A 16,307-nucleotide genomic window follows, 5' to 3' on the forward strand; every position below is an offset into this window, starting at 1 on the left:
CTGCTGAAGACTGTCACTGATGGGGATGGGTATGTGCATCTGAAGCCTAGAAAAGCAATTAATCAAAGGGAAACAGGCATACTCTCCAATTACATTAAAGAACAGATGACATTCATTTTCTTTCCTGAGGGACAAAGGAGAAGAGCGGGAGTACTATGTCATACCTTACAACCAAGACCAGCCACCAACTGTGTACTTATCCTGCCTCGGACATAAGATTCCTTGGCAGGAGATCTTGGACATTATCAAGGGATTCTATGCTATAGTTTTCTGTGTTTCTTTGATGCTGTGGAGGAAAAATACCCAACAGCCCACAGTGGACTTGGCATCCCAGAGAGTCCATGCTTAAAGGCTTGCACAACTCTGACTGGAGTGGTTATTACAGAGAAGAGAAACATCCTGTGCTCGGCCTTTCTGTCACTTGCTCTCCCCATGGACTTGAATACAACCACACCAGAGGCCAAAGGTTCCTGTGCTATCTGAAAAGATAAGGCCAGGTGACCTCAAGGGGTATAACAGGCACGTATCATGTGGTTTTACCTAGGAGGCTCACCTTCAGAGGCAACACTTCTCTGTTGATAGAAAAGAAGGAAGCCATGGCTTTGGTCCAGGAACAAAGGCCAGCTACGTTCCCACATACGCGTTTAGCAGTTTCAATGTTGTAGTCTGTCATTTCAAAGTAAGGATTCAAAAATTCTATCACTTCTTCATTGATTGTGTCTTTTGGGAATTGCTATGAAAGAAAAAGAGTAAAATGAAGTCAAAATACTTCTTTCCATGAAGTCATACATCATGCTTACAATGCCACTGGTATTATTGAATAACCAAGAATGGATGAATGACATCACACTTTGTTGATACCTCAGGATATTGGGCCAAAGTCCTGAAAGCAAAAACAGAGTAAGCAGTGACAGCAAAAAAGTCAGAGCATACTTTAGCTTCTGTGAACAAGAGATGCCAACCCTCAATAAATGTTCTGGGATCCAGGGAAAGAGTAAATTATTTAGGTGATGAATACTAATATGGTTACTAAAATTTCCAAAGTGATAACATTCTCATGTCATTAATCCTAAATAGGTGAATTGTAAGCCCATAAAATCAATAATGGAAAACAAATACACTCAGGTATACTCAGCCTAAGGACAAAATCTATTTAGCATTTAGCAGCAACTAAATGCTTCATACATTCAAAGAGAGGTTCTATTAAATTCATCTGAAATTCAAAGTTAACAACGTGGACATTAGGTCTTGAGGGCAATGAATTAATTTTTAATTATAAAATTATCCAGAATGTGAGAGAACTGTTATCTTCTGAAGGGATATAAAATTGAAAAAGTGGATTATGAATGCTTTCTTACGTCAAGAGAAGACTGGCCAACCAACGAACCTGGACCTTCCTCAAGAGGTGTTTGATCCTCTCAAAGAAGATGATTAGATCTTCTCCAAGTAGAAAGGAATGCAGTGCCTACATAACAGCTTTCACAGAACATACATGAGATAGGATGGAACCCACACTCTCATTTAGACATCTTCCACTACAAGTTTCTTTTATGACCTTTGAGAAACAGTGAAGCCAGAAGAATATTTGGGAGCCATGGAAGGGCAGTGGTACAAAAGGCAAGTGGCAAGGGAGCTTCCAAGAGCAGGGGCCCTGCCACCAGTCACATAGGACAGGAACCTTGAGTCACCCACCAGGATGCTCTGTGAGGTCCAATTCCTCTGTCACACTTTGCTGTTAAAACTGCTTAAGTCTCCTCCATCACCACACACACCCATCAGAGTTAACCTCCCCTCCACTCAAGCAGCCTGTTATTCCTTCTCGGTGGCACTGACGTCAGAGAGTCCCATATTTTAATTTTAATTATCTGGGGCAGGTCTGCACGGCCCCCAGTTTCATAAGCTGCCCACTGCTGCAGCTGCTGTAAGGTGGCTCACAAGATGCTCCAGCCACCTGGCAACGTGGCATTGAAAACGGAGTGATAGGCAGTGCTAAGGTCATTGCTTAGGACATAGACGTGACTTGGGTATTCCCAGGTAGTTGTGTCAAGATCCAAATATGAAAGATAAAACAATAAAACTTCTAGAAGAAAACACAGAAGCATTTATTCTGCCTTAGAGGCAGAGGAGCAAAGATTTACCAAGCAGAACCCAGAAAGCACAATTAAGGAAAACAGTGATAAACTGGACTACATTAAACTTAAGAATGTCTGTGGATCAAAGGACAGATTTAATGGAATGAACAACTAAGGCAGAAAGTGGAAGAAGATATTTGCAAATTACTCATGTTTTATAGAAAGAAATTCTACCCATTAATAAAAAACTTTAATGGACAAGAGCCCTAGACAGGCATTTAACAAAAGAATTCCCAAGAGGCTCATAAACTGATGAAAGATTCTCAGCATCATTATTTACCAGGGAAATGCAAACTAAACCCACAATAATAAGACACCACTATAAACCCATCAGAATAGAGAAAAACAGAAAATAGTTAAGATGTAGAACAACTTAGAATGGCTAAAATGAATAACTCAGGAAACAACAGATGTTGGTGAGGATGCGGAGAAAGGGGAAACCCTCTCACACTGTTGGTGGGAATGCAAACTGGCGCAGCGACTCTGGAAAACACTATGGAGGTTCCTCAAGATGTTAAGAATAGAGCTACCCTACGACCCAGCAATTTCACTACTAGGTATTTATCCAAAGGATACAAAAATAGTGATTCGAAGGGGCACCTGCATCCCAATGTTTATAGCAGCAATGTCCATCTTTCCAATATGGAAAGAGCCCAGATGTCCATCAACAGATGAATGGATAAAGAAGATGTGGTCCATATATACAGTGGAATATTACTCAGCCATCAGGAAGAATGAAATCTTGCCATCTGCAATGACGTGGATGGAACTAGAGGGTATTATGCTAAGCGAAATAAGTCAATCAGAGAAAGACAAATACCATATGATTTCACTCATATGTGGAATTTAAGAACAAAACACATGAACATAAGGGAAGGGAAGGAAAAATAAAGTAAGATGAAAACACAGAGGGAGGCAAACCGTAAGACACTCTTAACTCTAGGAAACAAACTGACGGTTGCTGGAGGGGAGTGGGTGGGGGGATGAGGTAATTGGGGGATGGGCATTAAGGAGGGCACATGATGTGATGAGCACTGGGTGTTATATGCAACTGATGAATCATTAAATTCTATCCCTAAAATTAACAATACACTATATTTTAACTAAATTGAATTTAAATAAAAAATTTTTTTAAAAAGATGTAGAACAACTTATATACTGCTGGCAGATATGTAAACTGATACAGCTATTTTTTGAAAACTCTTTGGCACTACCTATGAAGTGCTTTAAGTGTATACGGATGGTAGCTACACTTGTGGTGAGCATAGCACAATATACAGAGTTGTCCAATCACTATGTTGTACACCTGAAATTAATGTAACATTGTGTGTCAACTACACTTCAATCAAACAAACAAACTTACATCTATTAAGAAAATGTATAACCTAAGACCCAGAAATTCCATTCCTGAGTACAGAGCCAATTGAAATGCAAATACAGCCACCAAATTACCTATAGACCAATATTCATAGTAGTTTTAGCTTTATTTATAATAGCCAAAAACTAGTAACAACCCAAAAATCCACCAACAGTACAATGGACAAATAAATTGAAACATATGATAGCATTTCACACTGTGCTGGTTCATACACGCTCATGAGGAACCATTGCTAAATTGGCAGGAATTTTGCAAACTTCTTATTAAATAGAACCATTATTAATAATTAAATTATATAAACTTACAATTTAAATTTCATTTAAAATAAAAATAACACATAGGAAAAGAAGTAATCACTTTATATTATTTTACTACATTTTACTACCTGTTTTGAGGTCGTTTATATCTATTGTACCCACGTGGGGGTACATTCCTACTATTCTACTAGGCACCTCTCCCCAGCTCTACATTCAACAAGATCATTTTGGTAGCTTGAAATTGGCCATTGTGGGGATATTTACACCATGGAAATTGGCAAACACTACAAATTAGACTTTTTGTTCTTTTTTTTTTCTTTTTTCGCCTCTGAGAACCAGTTGTTTTAAATATTTACCACATACTACCACTTCACATACTGAACAGCTATACACCAATGAAAAAAGAATGAAATACTACCCTTGCAAAATAAGAATCTCAAAGCCTTGTTGAATAAAAGAGACCAAAACAAAAGAAGTCACATGACATGATTTCATATCTATAAATTTCAAAATGAACAAAATTAATTATCAGGATAAAGATCAGAATAATGGTTATCTTAGAGGAAGTTACTTACTGGTTTGGGATACCAGAAAGATATCCGGGGTCGAGAAATACAAATCTTGATTTCTGTGTTTATTAACAGGTATATACTTATGTAAATATTCATTAATCTGTGTACTTAAAATTTGTAGATTTTATCATATGTTAAGTTTTACATCAAAATTAAAAACCTGCGAATTACTCAAAAAATTACTATTGAGATTTGTAAAATATAAATATACATATATTTGTATTCATAGCATACAATATATGCACATATGTATTGCTTTCTTAATATAATTTTTTTAATTTTTATTTAAACATGTCACTGATGATGCCTTAAAAGCCTAAAATCTGTCAGGAAAGGCTCTAATGCTTGTTTTTAAAGCTCTAATGGCTTGTTTTTGAAAGAGAAAATTCTATTCTGAAAAAATACTTAAATATGTGTTCAATATATGTATGTAGAATATTATCAAGGCTTGAAAAAGAAGAAAATCCTGCCATTTGTGGAGGACATTATGCAAAATGAAATAATCCAGACACAGAAAGGCAAATCCTGCATGTCTCACTTATATATAGAGTCTAAAATAGTCAAACTCCTAGAAGCAGAGAGCAGAATGGTGGTTGCCAGGGATAAGGGGAAGGGAAATGGGAAGATGTTGGTCAAGGGGTACAAAGTATCAAGTTGCAAGAAGAATAAGTCCTAAGACCTCGTGCACAGCAATATGAATACAGTTAACAACATTGTATACTCCAAATTTTCTAAGTGTTCTCACCACAAAATAAAATGGCAACCGTGAAGTCATGGATACTTTAGCTTGACTGTGGCAATGATTTCACAGTGTATACATATCTCTAAATATCAAGTTGTACACCTTAATATAGAGAATTTTTTTTGAGAGAGAGAGAGCACATGAGTGAGTGGGGTGGGGAGAGAGGGGCAGAGGGAGAGGGGGGAGAGAGGGGGGGAGCCTCCCAAGCAGGTTCCACAACGCTGAGATCATGACTTGAGCCGAAATCAAGAGTCGGACACTTAACCAACTGAGTCACCCAGGCAACCCAATATAGAGAATTTTTATATGTCATTATACCTCAATAAAGACGGCAAAAAATTGGATAAGTCAAAATATGTATGCACAGCAAATTCTTTTCTGAAACTTATTCTACTAAAAGACTCAGACACTCTAATGAAGTCTGAGTCCCCTTTCAGCCCATTGTTACTGAACTACCAACCTGTAAGTTCTGTAAGAAGTTTCCTGCAGTCATGAGTTTTAAAGATTCTTGCCAGGACGGAATTGTACAGCTTTTTTCCAGGTCAATTTTCACTGCATTGACTTTCCTTTGAAACAGGAGCAGCACACAATCCATGATCCTCATAATGAGGTGAGGGGGTCGGCCCAACGTGCGGACAGTGGCGATGTCCGAAGGCTTGATGGTCTGCAGGACGAGAGGAGGTCATCATCCAATCTCAGATAAGAAAGTGTGGACCAACCTTTAGTCTCTAAATGCTATTTTGACAGAGGAAAGCAAGCATTTTTGAGTTAGATGCAGAGTCATAAGGTTCAGATGCATGGTTAATCGCCAAGAAACACATGTCCCCAAAAGTTCAAACTTTTACAATTCAAACTGACAACAAGAGGAGACACAGTGAGGGAAATGTTGGTGAGCAGCTAAGGAGCTGTGACTTCTCTAAAATTGTACAGACCACTATGTGTCAGAAAAAAAAAAAAAAGAGTATAATCTGAAAGAGAATACTCAGCACTTGAAGGAGCTACGAGGAATTCTCAACCAGGAAAACTCCAGTATGTGCAGTGCTTTTTACTCATTAGTTATGTAGGTCAAGAATCTGCCTCTCTCTTTAGCAACCCAGACTTGTCACAGTGGACTGACACTAGCAGGTAGCCCCAGGGCTGACAGATTGAATAATTAGAGGTTTCGGAGCTGGGAAATGACCTTTAAATGATGGAACTTAAAGCAATATGAATTTCACTAACTCAGAAAAGTCCTGTCCCATTTCTAGTATGGAGATTCTGAGAGAGTAAATTATTTAATAGTCACACAGAAGGATTGGGGTTGCTAATAACCGCTCTGTCTCCTACACTCTTTATGGAATAAGTATTAGAAAAACAGTAAATATAAGAATCTGATACAGTCCTATTTCTAGGACAAATAGTATACACTCATCCCTTCCAGATCTTATTTGCATGTGCATACTCCCCATCAAATGAAGGTGACCAATGACCTTCTAATCAAAGCTAATAATCTTTTCTCTGAGGATTAAGGGGAAAAAAAATGAAGAAGAAAACCACTGAACATGTTAATTAGAAATGTAACTATTGACTTTGAAAATGTTTGTTTCGGGAGATTAGTCTTTGTGAACACGAGACGACTGGAAGCGAAGGAGAATTTGTTTTCAAGAACTGGAAATGGCAGATAGATCTTGATATGAGATGAATGGCTAGAAAAGAAAGGAGAGAAGTATATTAGCAACCTGTGGGGAAAGTAGGGTCAAATAAACATTGTATAAGCTGTAAGAGCTAGACATACTTATTTTACTTTAGCTTTAAAAGGGAACATTCTCAAACAGAATTGGGCTCAATTATGTTAGGTGCCCAGGTAAAAGGAGCTGGGGGAAGAGGTATATCTAAAGTTCAACCTATTTCAGCTAAGTATTGGATTCCTCTTTTACTCTGCAGGCAAAGCAATATGACTGCTACAGAATTTCCTAGATATCCTTGCAATATTATAGTTATTTAACATCTGGAGGTATTTTGTATGATTGCGTGGAGTCAGATTAGCTTTGAGATAGGAAGAGAAAAGATCTTTGCTATTATCTTATTTGTTGTACAGATTTATGTAGCCTGGTGCCAAAAAGTTAGTTTGAGTGGATCTGGAACTTCTTAGAATATATTGGTAGTACCGTATTTTAAGATTTCAAAAGTTCACAAAGAAGCAATAAAATGGAGGCAGAACTAATGAAGGAAATTTTTGAAAATCTCTCCAAGACACACCATCATGTCACCCCTGTTTCCACCCATTTCAGCATTGATAATTAATTATATAATGCAGAATATCTCAGTGGTAGAGAACATGAAATTAGGAGGATAAAGGAAAATATTTTATAATATCAAAAGGATGACAAGTCTTTTAAATCCTGGGAAAATGTATACCTTTAAGCATGATCTAAGATGCCATATGCCCTGTTTCTATGATGCCATTGAGTTTGGAAGTTTCTTTACACTATCAATATATCCTCTCTGCTGATCAGAGACTCTCAGTCTAAAGCCAAGATGCCCCAAAAAGGAGGGTTAGTGGGGGTCAGAATCTTGAAGAGGTATCTGCACTCCCATGTTCACTGCAGCATTATTTACAATAGCCAAAATATAGAGGCAACCTAAGTATCCACCGATGGATGAGTGGATAAAGAAATGTGAGAGAGAGATATATACAGTATGCATGTGTGTGTGCATCCATGCGTGTGTGTGTGTGTGTGTGTGACTGCCTGTGTACAATGGAATATTATTCAGTCTTAAAAAAAAAAAAAAAAGGAAACCCTGCCATTTGAAACAACAAGGATGGACCTAGGGGCCATTTTGCCAAGTAAAATAAACTAAATACAGAAAAACAAATTCCATTCCATTTATATGGAATCTAAAACAGTCAAATAAACTAAATACAGAAAAACAAATTCCATTCCATTTATATGGAATCTAAAACAGTCAAGATTCATAGAAGCAGAGAGTAGAATGGCGATTGTCAGGGCCTAGCAGGAGGAGGAAATGGGGAGCTGATGATCAAAGGGTACAAATTCTCAGTTATGCAAAATAAATAAATTATGGTCTATTTAATACTGTATTATATACTTCAAATTTGTCAAGAGGGTAGATTTTAGATATTACGTTAAATGTTTTTAGCACATAAAACAACAACAACAATAATATTAAAGGGAGCAGGGGGAAGCTTTGGGAGGTAATGGACAGGTCAATGGATTTGAAGGTGGGGATAGTTTCACAGGTATACACTTATTCCCAAACTCTCCAAGGTGTATACATTATACACGTTCAGCTTTTTACATGTCAATCATATGCCAATAAGTTGGTTTTAAAAAAAGGGGCAGGGGGAGATGAGGAGCCCACCAACCTGAGAGACTGAAGACCCAGCAGAGCTTCAGGGATGAAGAAGCACAGTTTAGTCAGTGCAAGAAGGAACAGAGGAACAATAAGTAAAGACATATCCCAGTAAGAGTAGTGTGGAAAGTTGGAGAGATCCAGAAGGCAATCTCTTTGTTGTCTCAAAAGAGTAGAAGTTCATATTTGCATATTGCTCAGGAAACTTAAAGACTCAACTTGGATCAGAAAGATTGAGAAGTGTTTCAGGCAGTGAGATCAGGAAGGGGTTAAAGAAAATTGCATTATCAAGGGTCGCCTGGGTGGCTCAGTCATTAAGCATCTGTCTTCAGCTCAGGTCATGATCCCAGGGTCCGCCCAGCATTGGGCTCCCTGCTCAGCGGGAAGCCTGATTCTCCCTCCCCCATTCCCCCTGCTTGTTTCTCTCTCTGGCTGTGTCTCTCTCTGTCAAATAAATAAAATCTAGAAAGAAAGGAAAGAAAGAAAGAAAGGAAAGAAAGAAAGAAAGAAAGGAAAGAAAGGAAGAAAGAAAGAAAGAAAGAAAGAGAGAGAGAGAAAGAAAGAAAGAAAGAAAGAAAGAAAGAAAGAAAGAAAGAAAAGAAAGGAAGAAAGAAAGAAAAAATTGCATTATCAAGTAATGAGGCATGCTCAGTTGAGGTTCTGGAAACTGAATTAGCTGTGGACAGATCAGCAGGGTTTCATTTCTCCAGCTGTTCCCTAGGCCAGGAATAATAAAAAACATAGGGCCGTAGAGGATTAAGAGTGAAGTAAAAGCAGTCTTAAACTGAGTCCAAAGAAATCTTACATTGAGTCTTCAACACCCGACCAGCCCTTTAAGGTGTGGCCCATTGCACTAAACTCAACATATTTTCTCACAATCCAACCTTCCATTCTTGCCACACAACTGCATTGAATAATTGTCAGAGGCCGCTCAAAACCCGCCATTCACGAGCTCCATCAGATCAGCAGTTCTGTATTTGGACAATTCATAGATAAACTCCGAGCACATTGTATCTTACAGACCTGCTCCGGTGTCCTCAATGAATGAGTAGGGAAATGTTATCTTAGAAATTTTATGTGGCATTCCCGATGTCATGTAGGCTTGCTGGCGACAGAGTGGGAACGAGAACCCAGGACTCCTGACCATCAACATACAACACTGCCCATCATTCGTGAGGGAAGAAAATGAAATGGGAAGCAGCAAGTGCAAAATCTCTGAAGAGCTAATAACATCTCCCTGCAGAAAATATTACTTGAGATTTTTCCAGTGAGGAGCCCTTTGCTCTGAAGGAGTAGAGCATTTCCTTGCTGTTACTCATCTTTTCTTCATCCTTGCCCATCGTCCTAGGCACTAAGCATGACATCTGCCACATTGCACAGATTTACCTTCAGGGCTGCTTCTGCTTCTTCTAAAGCTGGTTTTGCTGATTCCAGTTTCTCTTCGGCAATGGCTTTATCTTTAGAGATGCCATCCACGATGGCTTGGGCTTTGTCCTTCACCTTCTGTACCTCAGCTTTGACCTTCTCGGCGGCCTGTGCTTTCATTGTCACTTCTTTTAAGACCTAATTCAATATAAAACAAAAAAACATCTCGTCAAACATACGCTGTCAAGCTGAAAATGCACATTTTCCCTTGATCTGTTGATTGTGTCCACTTCTAGGGTATTTCACAGGAAAATTAAGAGTACTATATTCTATTGGAAATAATGTATCCTTTCATGGTTACAATGTAGTGAAGACGTATAGATCATTAACATTTATTACCAGGAATGTAAAACACAAATAGTATATGCATGAGTGCCCACACACCATGTCGGCTTTATCATTGGCCACTTGGAGCTCCTTTTCTTTCGCTTCCAGTTCTTTGCTCAGGGCTGCAACAGACTCTGAGGCTTCTTTTAGCTTCTCCAATCCAGTATTCATTCTAGGATTGAACATCCAAGCAAGCCATGTTAAAATGTGTGGTATTTGGCCACATTTTCCAAGCACTGATCCATTAATATGGATAGTAGTGGTCATATCTGAAGAATGAGTGTATGAGCAAATAGCATATCCAAGAGGGCTTGACAAAAAGAATATGCACCCAGGGTTGATACCAGACTGAACACAGGTGTATGTTTTTCATAGACTGCATGTGGGAGCATGAACTCATTATAGCCCTGCATAACATGAAGAATGATGATGGGTCTAGAAGCTGTATCATGCAGAATACATGCTTAATGAAGTTTAATTAAATGACAATAGACTTCAAATGCTTGAAGCCCTAGCTCAGAAGAAGAAAAATAAATAATTTCTGTTTAAAAAAAAAAAAAGACTAATTAAATTAAAAGAAGAAAGGTTTGGGATCAAGGAAAGAAACAAATTTGAAGTCATCAGAACAACCCTGTGAAGGGACCACTCACTGTCTGGACCTGAGATAATGAGACCTCAAAGACCAGAGCTCTCAGAATCAGTCAGTCCAATCTCCCACCCAGGGTCCCTTATGGAACAGCCCTGCTGGTTCTGGCTATATGTAGGCAGAAGCTAGAAATGATCAGAAAAAAGCAGGCAGAGCAGTGAAACCTGGAACAGCTTGAAGCAGGGTATTCACCATGCAGTGAACATCAGCATCACCCAGACTCTCCTATCCTAGACACCCAGAAAGGGTGGGAAGAGAAGGACAAGAGAGGGAGACAGGAGTTATTTCTACCATTATAACATTTGGTATTATAACAAGTGGTAGGCCACATAAACACCTGGCAATATTTTATTCTACTGGGCAAGAAGAAAGCTCCAACAATCATGGAATAATCCTTTGAATAGGCTTGAGAGGGGGGTGTCTTGGCCTCAGCACTATTGGCATTTGGGGCTGGATGATTCTCTGCTGTGGAGGGCTGTCCTGTGCACTGTAGGATGTTTAGCAGCATCCCTGACCTCCCCTCATCTGACACCAGTAGCACCCCTTCCCAGCCCCTACCACCCAAGTTGTAACAAAAAAAAATGCTTCTAGTCTTGCAAAATGCTCACTAGGAAACAAACGTGCCCCCAGTCAAGAACCACCGTTTTAAAATAACCTTATATCTGACCTTCACACTTGACGCTTACCTACTGGCTAGAGTTTGCACTTCCACATGTTTTTCTCTGTACGTGCACTTATAGCCCTGAATAAAGGAGAGGTAGGACTTGGGAGTCACGTGAGTAGAGCGTCGGAATCTCTGGAAATAGTCAACACACTTCTCAGCCACCCCATCCTGGAAGGAGCCCATGCACTGGACCACTTCCTTCTTGGTTTCCAAACTGCAGTCAATGTCATAGGAGGACAGGAAGTGTTCGGACACTAGAAAGAATAAAGATGGCAGCGTGTGAAATAGGAACGTGAACTGCCATTTTAAAAGTTAACGGGCTATTTTTGAAACATTTAGACATTTCTCGGGACTCCATACCATTTTTATAGCCCCAGCTAGGTAGATATCTGTCGGCATTTTTGGCCCCAGGCCTACGACTTCAACAATTTTATTTTCCCTTTCATGTACAAAACTATAACAGAGCTCAAGACTCTCATCAGTCTTTATTTTCTGGTACTTATGCAAAGAAGTCTCTTCTGCCCGGCTGCAGGCTCTGCTCAGCAGCCAGCCTATTCTACGCTGTTCTATACATAAGGGTCCAAGTGGTACAAATAACTCAAAATTCAGTGCCCACCTGGTACTCATATTTAACAAACCCATTTATTTTTAAGCGCAGAACCTGTCATACCCTTAATTCCCCCCAAGCTCTGACTGCATTTGGTATGTGGAATGTTTGTCACTAAGTTTTTTTATGCCTGGGCCATCTTGTTCCCAAAAGTGGCTGCTGGCCACTTGCAGTCAATTCTAATTTACAGCGTCCTTTAAAAATGTTTGGGTAAAAACCTCCTGTTGGAGACCTTCATCTTCCCAACAGCACCAATCGTGGGACCAATTCTAAGGCAGCATTTCCTATTATAGGAATAGGCCATAAAGTCAGAGCTAATCAATTACCATGTACACATCGGTGTCTGCCACCCTTTCACCCCTGTGATAGGGCCATGCAGAGAGACTAGTATGAAACTTGGTCTCAACCCTAAAGAATTTACAAAGGTTATGCATGATACAGTTAAAAATTATTATACCATCTTTACATAGGTTGGAAAAAATTGCCTTTGGATTTGCTTGAAAAGTACTTAGAATATTGAGTAATATACATAAGGGTTGCAAATAGAAATATGGCCAATAAAAAGGGAAGGAAAGAGAAGGAATCAAGTAAACAAACCTATCAGGTGAGAGTTGGCAAAGCTATAAAAAATGATTAGTAATTGATCAGTAAATTAATTTATTAAAGCAGTAATTGTGGGGCAGCATTTACATCTATGTAAATAATGGGTACCATATATCAGCTTGGTTATAAACAGTTTACCATAGACACTGGAAGGCAATAAATCAAGACTCAGAAGTCATATTTTCTCATGAGTTAAGCAACCTCTACAAAGAACATTTTAAATTCCAGGAAGTTTAAGTCTAGGCACTGGAAACATAGGAACAATCCTTGCTTATGATAAAGTTTTTGTAGGTATTAAGTCCAACAGCTGCAATATTCACCATGCACCACACATGATACTAGGTGCTTTACTTGGCATTATGGTGTATCTTCAGCGAAGTTCCCACTTCCCGAAAACCCCCTTCTATTTACCATGTAATGAATATTTTCCTTTTTATATGAACAGAAGGTATCAATAATGGTGACTTCTTTCTTTATATAGCAAGTATTCTTTTTGTCTCTCCAAAAAGTCAAAGAGAATAAAAATAGGGTGGATTCAAAGTATATTTTTCCAAAGACCCCAATCTCTGGTGCAAGAAAGGTTATGAAAAGAATCAGATCACTGTCACTTGGGGTGACATGGGGTGACCCATGACTGCTAAGACTCAAGCAAGAGGCCATGGAAAACCCTTCCAAGGTCATCATCATCCAATCACCAAAGCAGCAATGCCAGTTTGGGAGCCCACCTTCAGACTAATGCTTGAGGTTGGTGTGGGTTATATTTTGGTAATGTGTGTTCATATCACCTGATGGGGATTAGGTGAGATATGTGTGGGACAGAGAGGAGAATGCTGGGCTCCGTCACTGAATTTTGGTGTCCTTGGATTTCTACCTCATTTTGATTAAAAGAACTAAAGTCACAAAGTGAAAAAGGCACATTGGTTGCCTGTCCAGTAGCCATCCCCTCTCTTTGTTACTAAAAGAATCTCTATTTTGCGCAGGGTAACAATCTGCCCAACTAAAATCCTTTGATTCCCCCAGACTCTCTTATAAGTAGGGGTGACCCAGTTCAGGCCAATGACATGTAGACAAAAGTTCTTGGGGAAGAACACTGTCCTGAGATAAAAGGCAAACTTCAAAGGCATCGACAAACATGATGTTTGGGGATGCAGCAGCTACCTTGTGCCTGTAAGAGTAAGAGCCACACCCTGAGGATGACAGCAAGAGAGAAGGAGTAAGATCCCCCAATGGCATCATCCTGGATTGTACAGCTCTGCATTTTCTTGGTAGCAGGAAAAAGGGGGAGGGAAAAAGAATACTTGTTTGAGCAACGACTTCTCTGGTGTTCTCTTACAGCCAAACACATCTTAACTGATACATTCAGAGGGCAAGCATGTCTAATCTTGGCAAATCCTAAATCACAAAACTGTATCAGTTAATCCTTACAACATCCCCAAGTGATGAATTTTAATATGTACCTCTTGTAGATAAGAATAATAGGGCTTAGAGAATTTACTTGCAGATAGCAGATGTGCAATTCTAACCCAAGGATGATGGACTCCAAAGTCCATGTCACCTTGATTTAGAAATTCAAAGAGAACCAAACTATGTAGTCTTTAGAATGCTAAGCAAACATGTTTAATTGCACCCAAGGTTCAGAAATATTTACTGACTACTCTGCTTCATAAACAAAAGGTGCTAATTTTTCTGGAAAACCATGGGTACTATTGTGGTTGGTATTACTTTCTGAGGGGTCATTATGTGCACTTGCCTCATTTACGCTATATCACTAGTTGTGAGCAAATGCAGAAGCAGGGGAGGCTAATTCATAAGACCAAAATCTTATATATTATAAATCAAGTAATAATCTTCAAAGAGGGCCATTTTATTTACATAATTAAAATGGCCTACCTTGAAAAAAATATGCCATATATATATATGCTATTGATTTTGCTTGAGACTTTATTTTCAAGTGAAGATGGCCTATTCTCATACAATGGGCATGTTTAAAATGTAATCTAGAAGAACATTAAAAATTGTCTTTACCTTGGAGAAATCTAAATGAAGTGCATGCATTTAGCAGTGACATTAGAATCACAGAATAGCATTAATACAAGACTACCATCTTAACAATACTGGAATTAAAAGAAAAAAACCTAATAAAAAATGAAATAGAAAAGGAGAATCAAAATGCCTCAGCTGGTAGAAATCTCTGCCCTTCAGTCTCTAAAACAAACAAACAAAAAAATTAAAACTGTAACACAACACTACAAATTGATGCCAATATCCCTAAACAAACCTCTGAAAAAGTAGAAACTGCTTTAAATCAGAAATTCAAAATTAAAAAGAAACTGACCAAATAATGTATCAAGAAGAAATGCAAAAAGAATTGACTGAACTCAGGAAATAAAAAGTAAAAGACAAACAGCTTAGTAAATAAACTTTAGTTATTAAAATACTATAAAATATTGTATTAACCTTCTAAGCATCTTTATTTATTTTTTTTTATTTATTTGTGACAGAGAGCGAGAGAGCACAAGTGAGGGGGAGTGGGGCAGGGGCAGAAGCAGAGGGAGAAGCACTCTCGTGCTTAGCAGGGAGCCCAGACGCCTGGGATCATGACCTGAGCCAAAGGCAGACTCTTAACCGACTGAGCCACCTGGGCACCCCCTGAGCATCCTTAAATTAGAAAAATACTCTATACAATAACAATAACCCAAAAAAGAAATTAAGAAAGCAGTCTAATTTAGAGTAGCATCAAAAAGAATAAAATACGTAGAAATAGACTCCACCAAAGGAGATGAAAGACTTGTACACTATAACTATAAAATACTAATGAAAGAAATTAAACACAAATATATGGAAAGACATCTCATATTTAGAATTATTATTTTTAAATGTCTATACTACCCAAAACAATCTACAGGTTCAATACAATCCCTATCAAAATTCCAATGGCATTTTTTTTACAGGAATATAGAAAACAATCCTAAAATTCATATGGAACAACAGAAAATCCCAAATAGCCAAAGCAATTTTGAGCAAGAACAAAGTGGGAGGCATCACACTTTCCTGACTTCAAAATATCTTACAAGGTTACACTAATCAAACAGTATGATATTGGCATTAAAAGTAGACCTATACACCAATGGAAGAGAAGAAAGTGAGAAATAAACCCATAATATGTGGTCAACTGATTTTTAACAAGGCTGCCAAGAATATACACAATGGGGAAAGAACAGTCTCTTTAATAAATGGTGCTGGGAAAACTGGATATCTACATGCAAAAGAATGAAATTGGACCCTTGTCTTACACCATACACAAAAATCAACTCAAAATAGATTAAAGACCTAAACGTAAGACCTGAAACCATAAAACTCCTAGAAAAAAACATAATGGGTAAACTCCTTGACATTGATCTTGGCAATGATTTTTGGGTATGACACCAAAACACAGGCAACAAAAGCAAAACCAAAGTGGGATGACATCAAACTAAAAAAATCTTCTTCGTGGCAAAGGAAGCAATTAACAAATGAATAAGTAACTTATGGAATGGGAGAAAATATTTGCAAACCATACTTCTAATAAAGGGTTAATATGCAAAATAAAGAACTCCTACA

At 38.4% G+C, this 16,307-nt stretch overlaps 1 protein-coding gene across 5 annotated transcripts in view; it reads right to left on the reverse strand.

Annotated features, from left to right (window-relative positions):
• The window catches only part of DNAH5 (dynein axonemal heavy chain 5), a 259,439-nt gene that overhangs the window by 50,270 nt on the left and 192,862 nt on the right, over positions 1-16,307 (reverse strand). For 3 of the 5 annotated variants that reach the window (XM_081825907.1, XM_081825905.1, XM_081825909.1), the window contains exons 56-60: positions 11,520-11,751; positions 10,200-10,359; positions 9,822-9,998; positions 5,542-5,745; positions 554-733 (exon numbers count right to left, since the gene is read on the reverse strand). In XM_081825907.1, coding sequence (XP_081682033.1) covers positions 554-733; positions 5,542-5,745; positions 9,822-9,998; positions 10,200-10,359; positions 11,520-11,751 — 953 coding nt within the window. The remainder of the gene's footprint in view (positions 1-553; positions 734-5,541; positions 5,746-9,821; positions 9,999-10,199; positions 10,360-11,519; positions 11,752-16,307) is intronic. The other 2 variants (XM_081825908.1, XM_081825906.1) reach the window with 1 other exon arrangement.

Source organism: Leptonychotes weddellii, chromosome 7 (assembly GCF_054177405.1).
Source record: "Leptonychotes weddellii isolate Sample4059 chromosome 7, ASM5417740v2, whole genome shotgun sequence".
In the NCBI taxonomy this organism is placed as follows: Eukaryota; Metazoa; Chordata; class Mammalia; order Carnivora; family Phocidae; genus Leptonychotes; species Leptonychotes weddellii.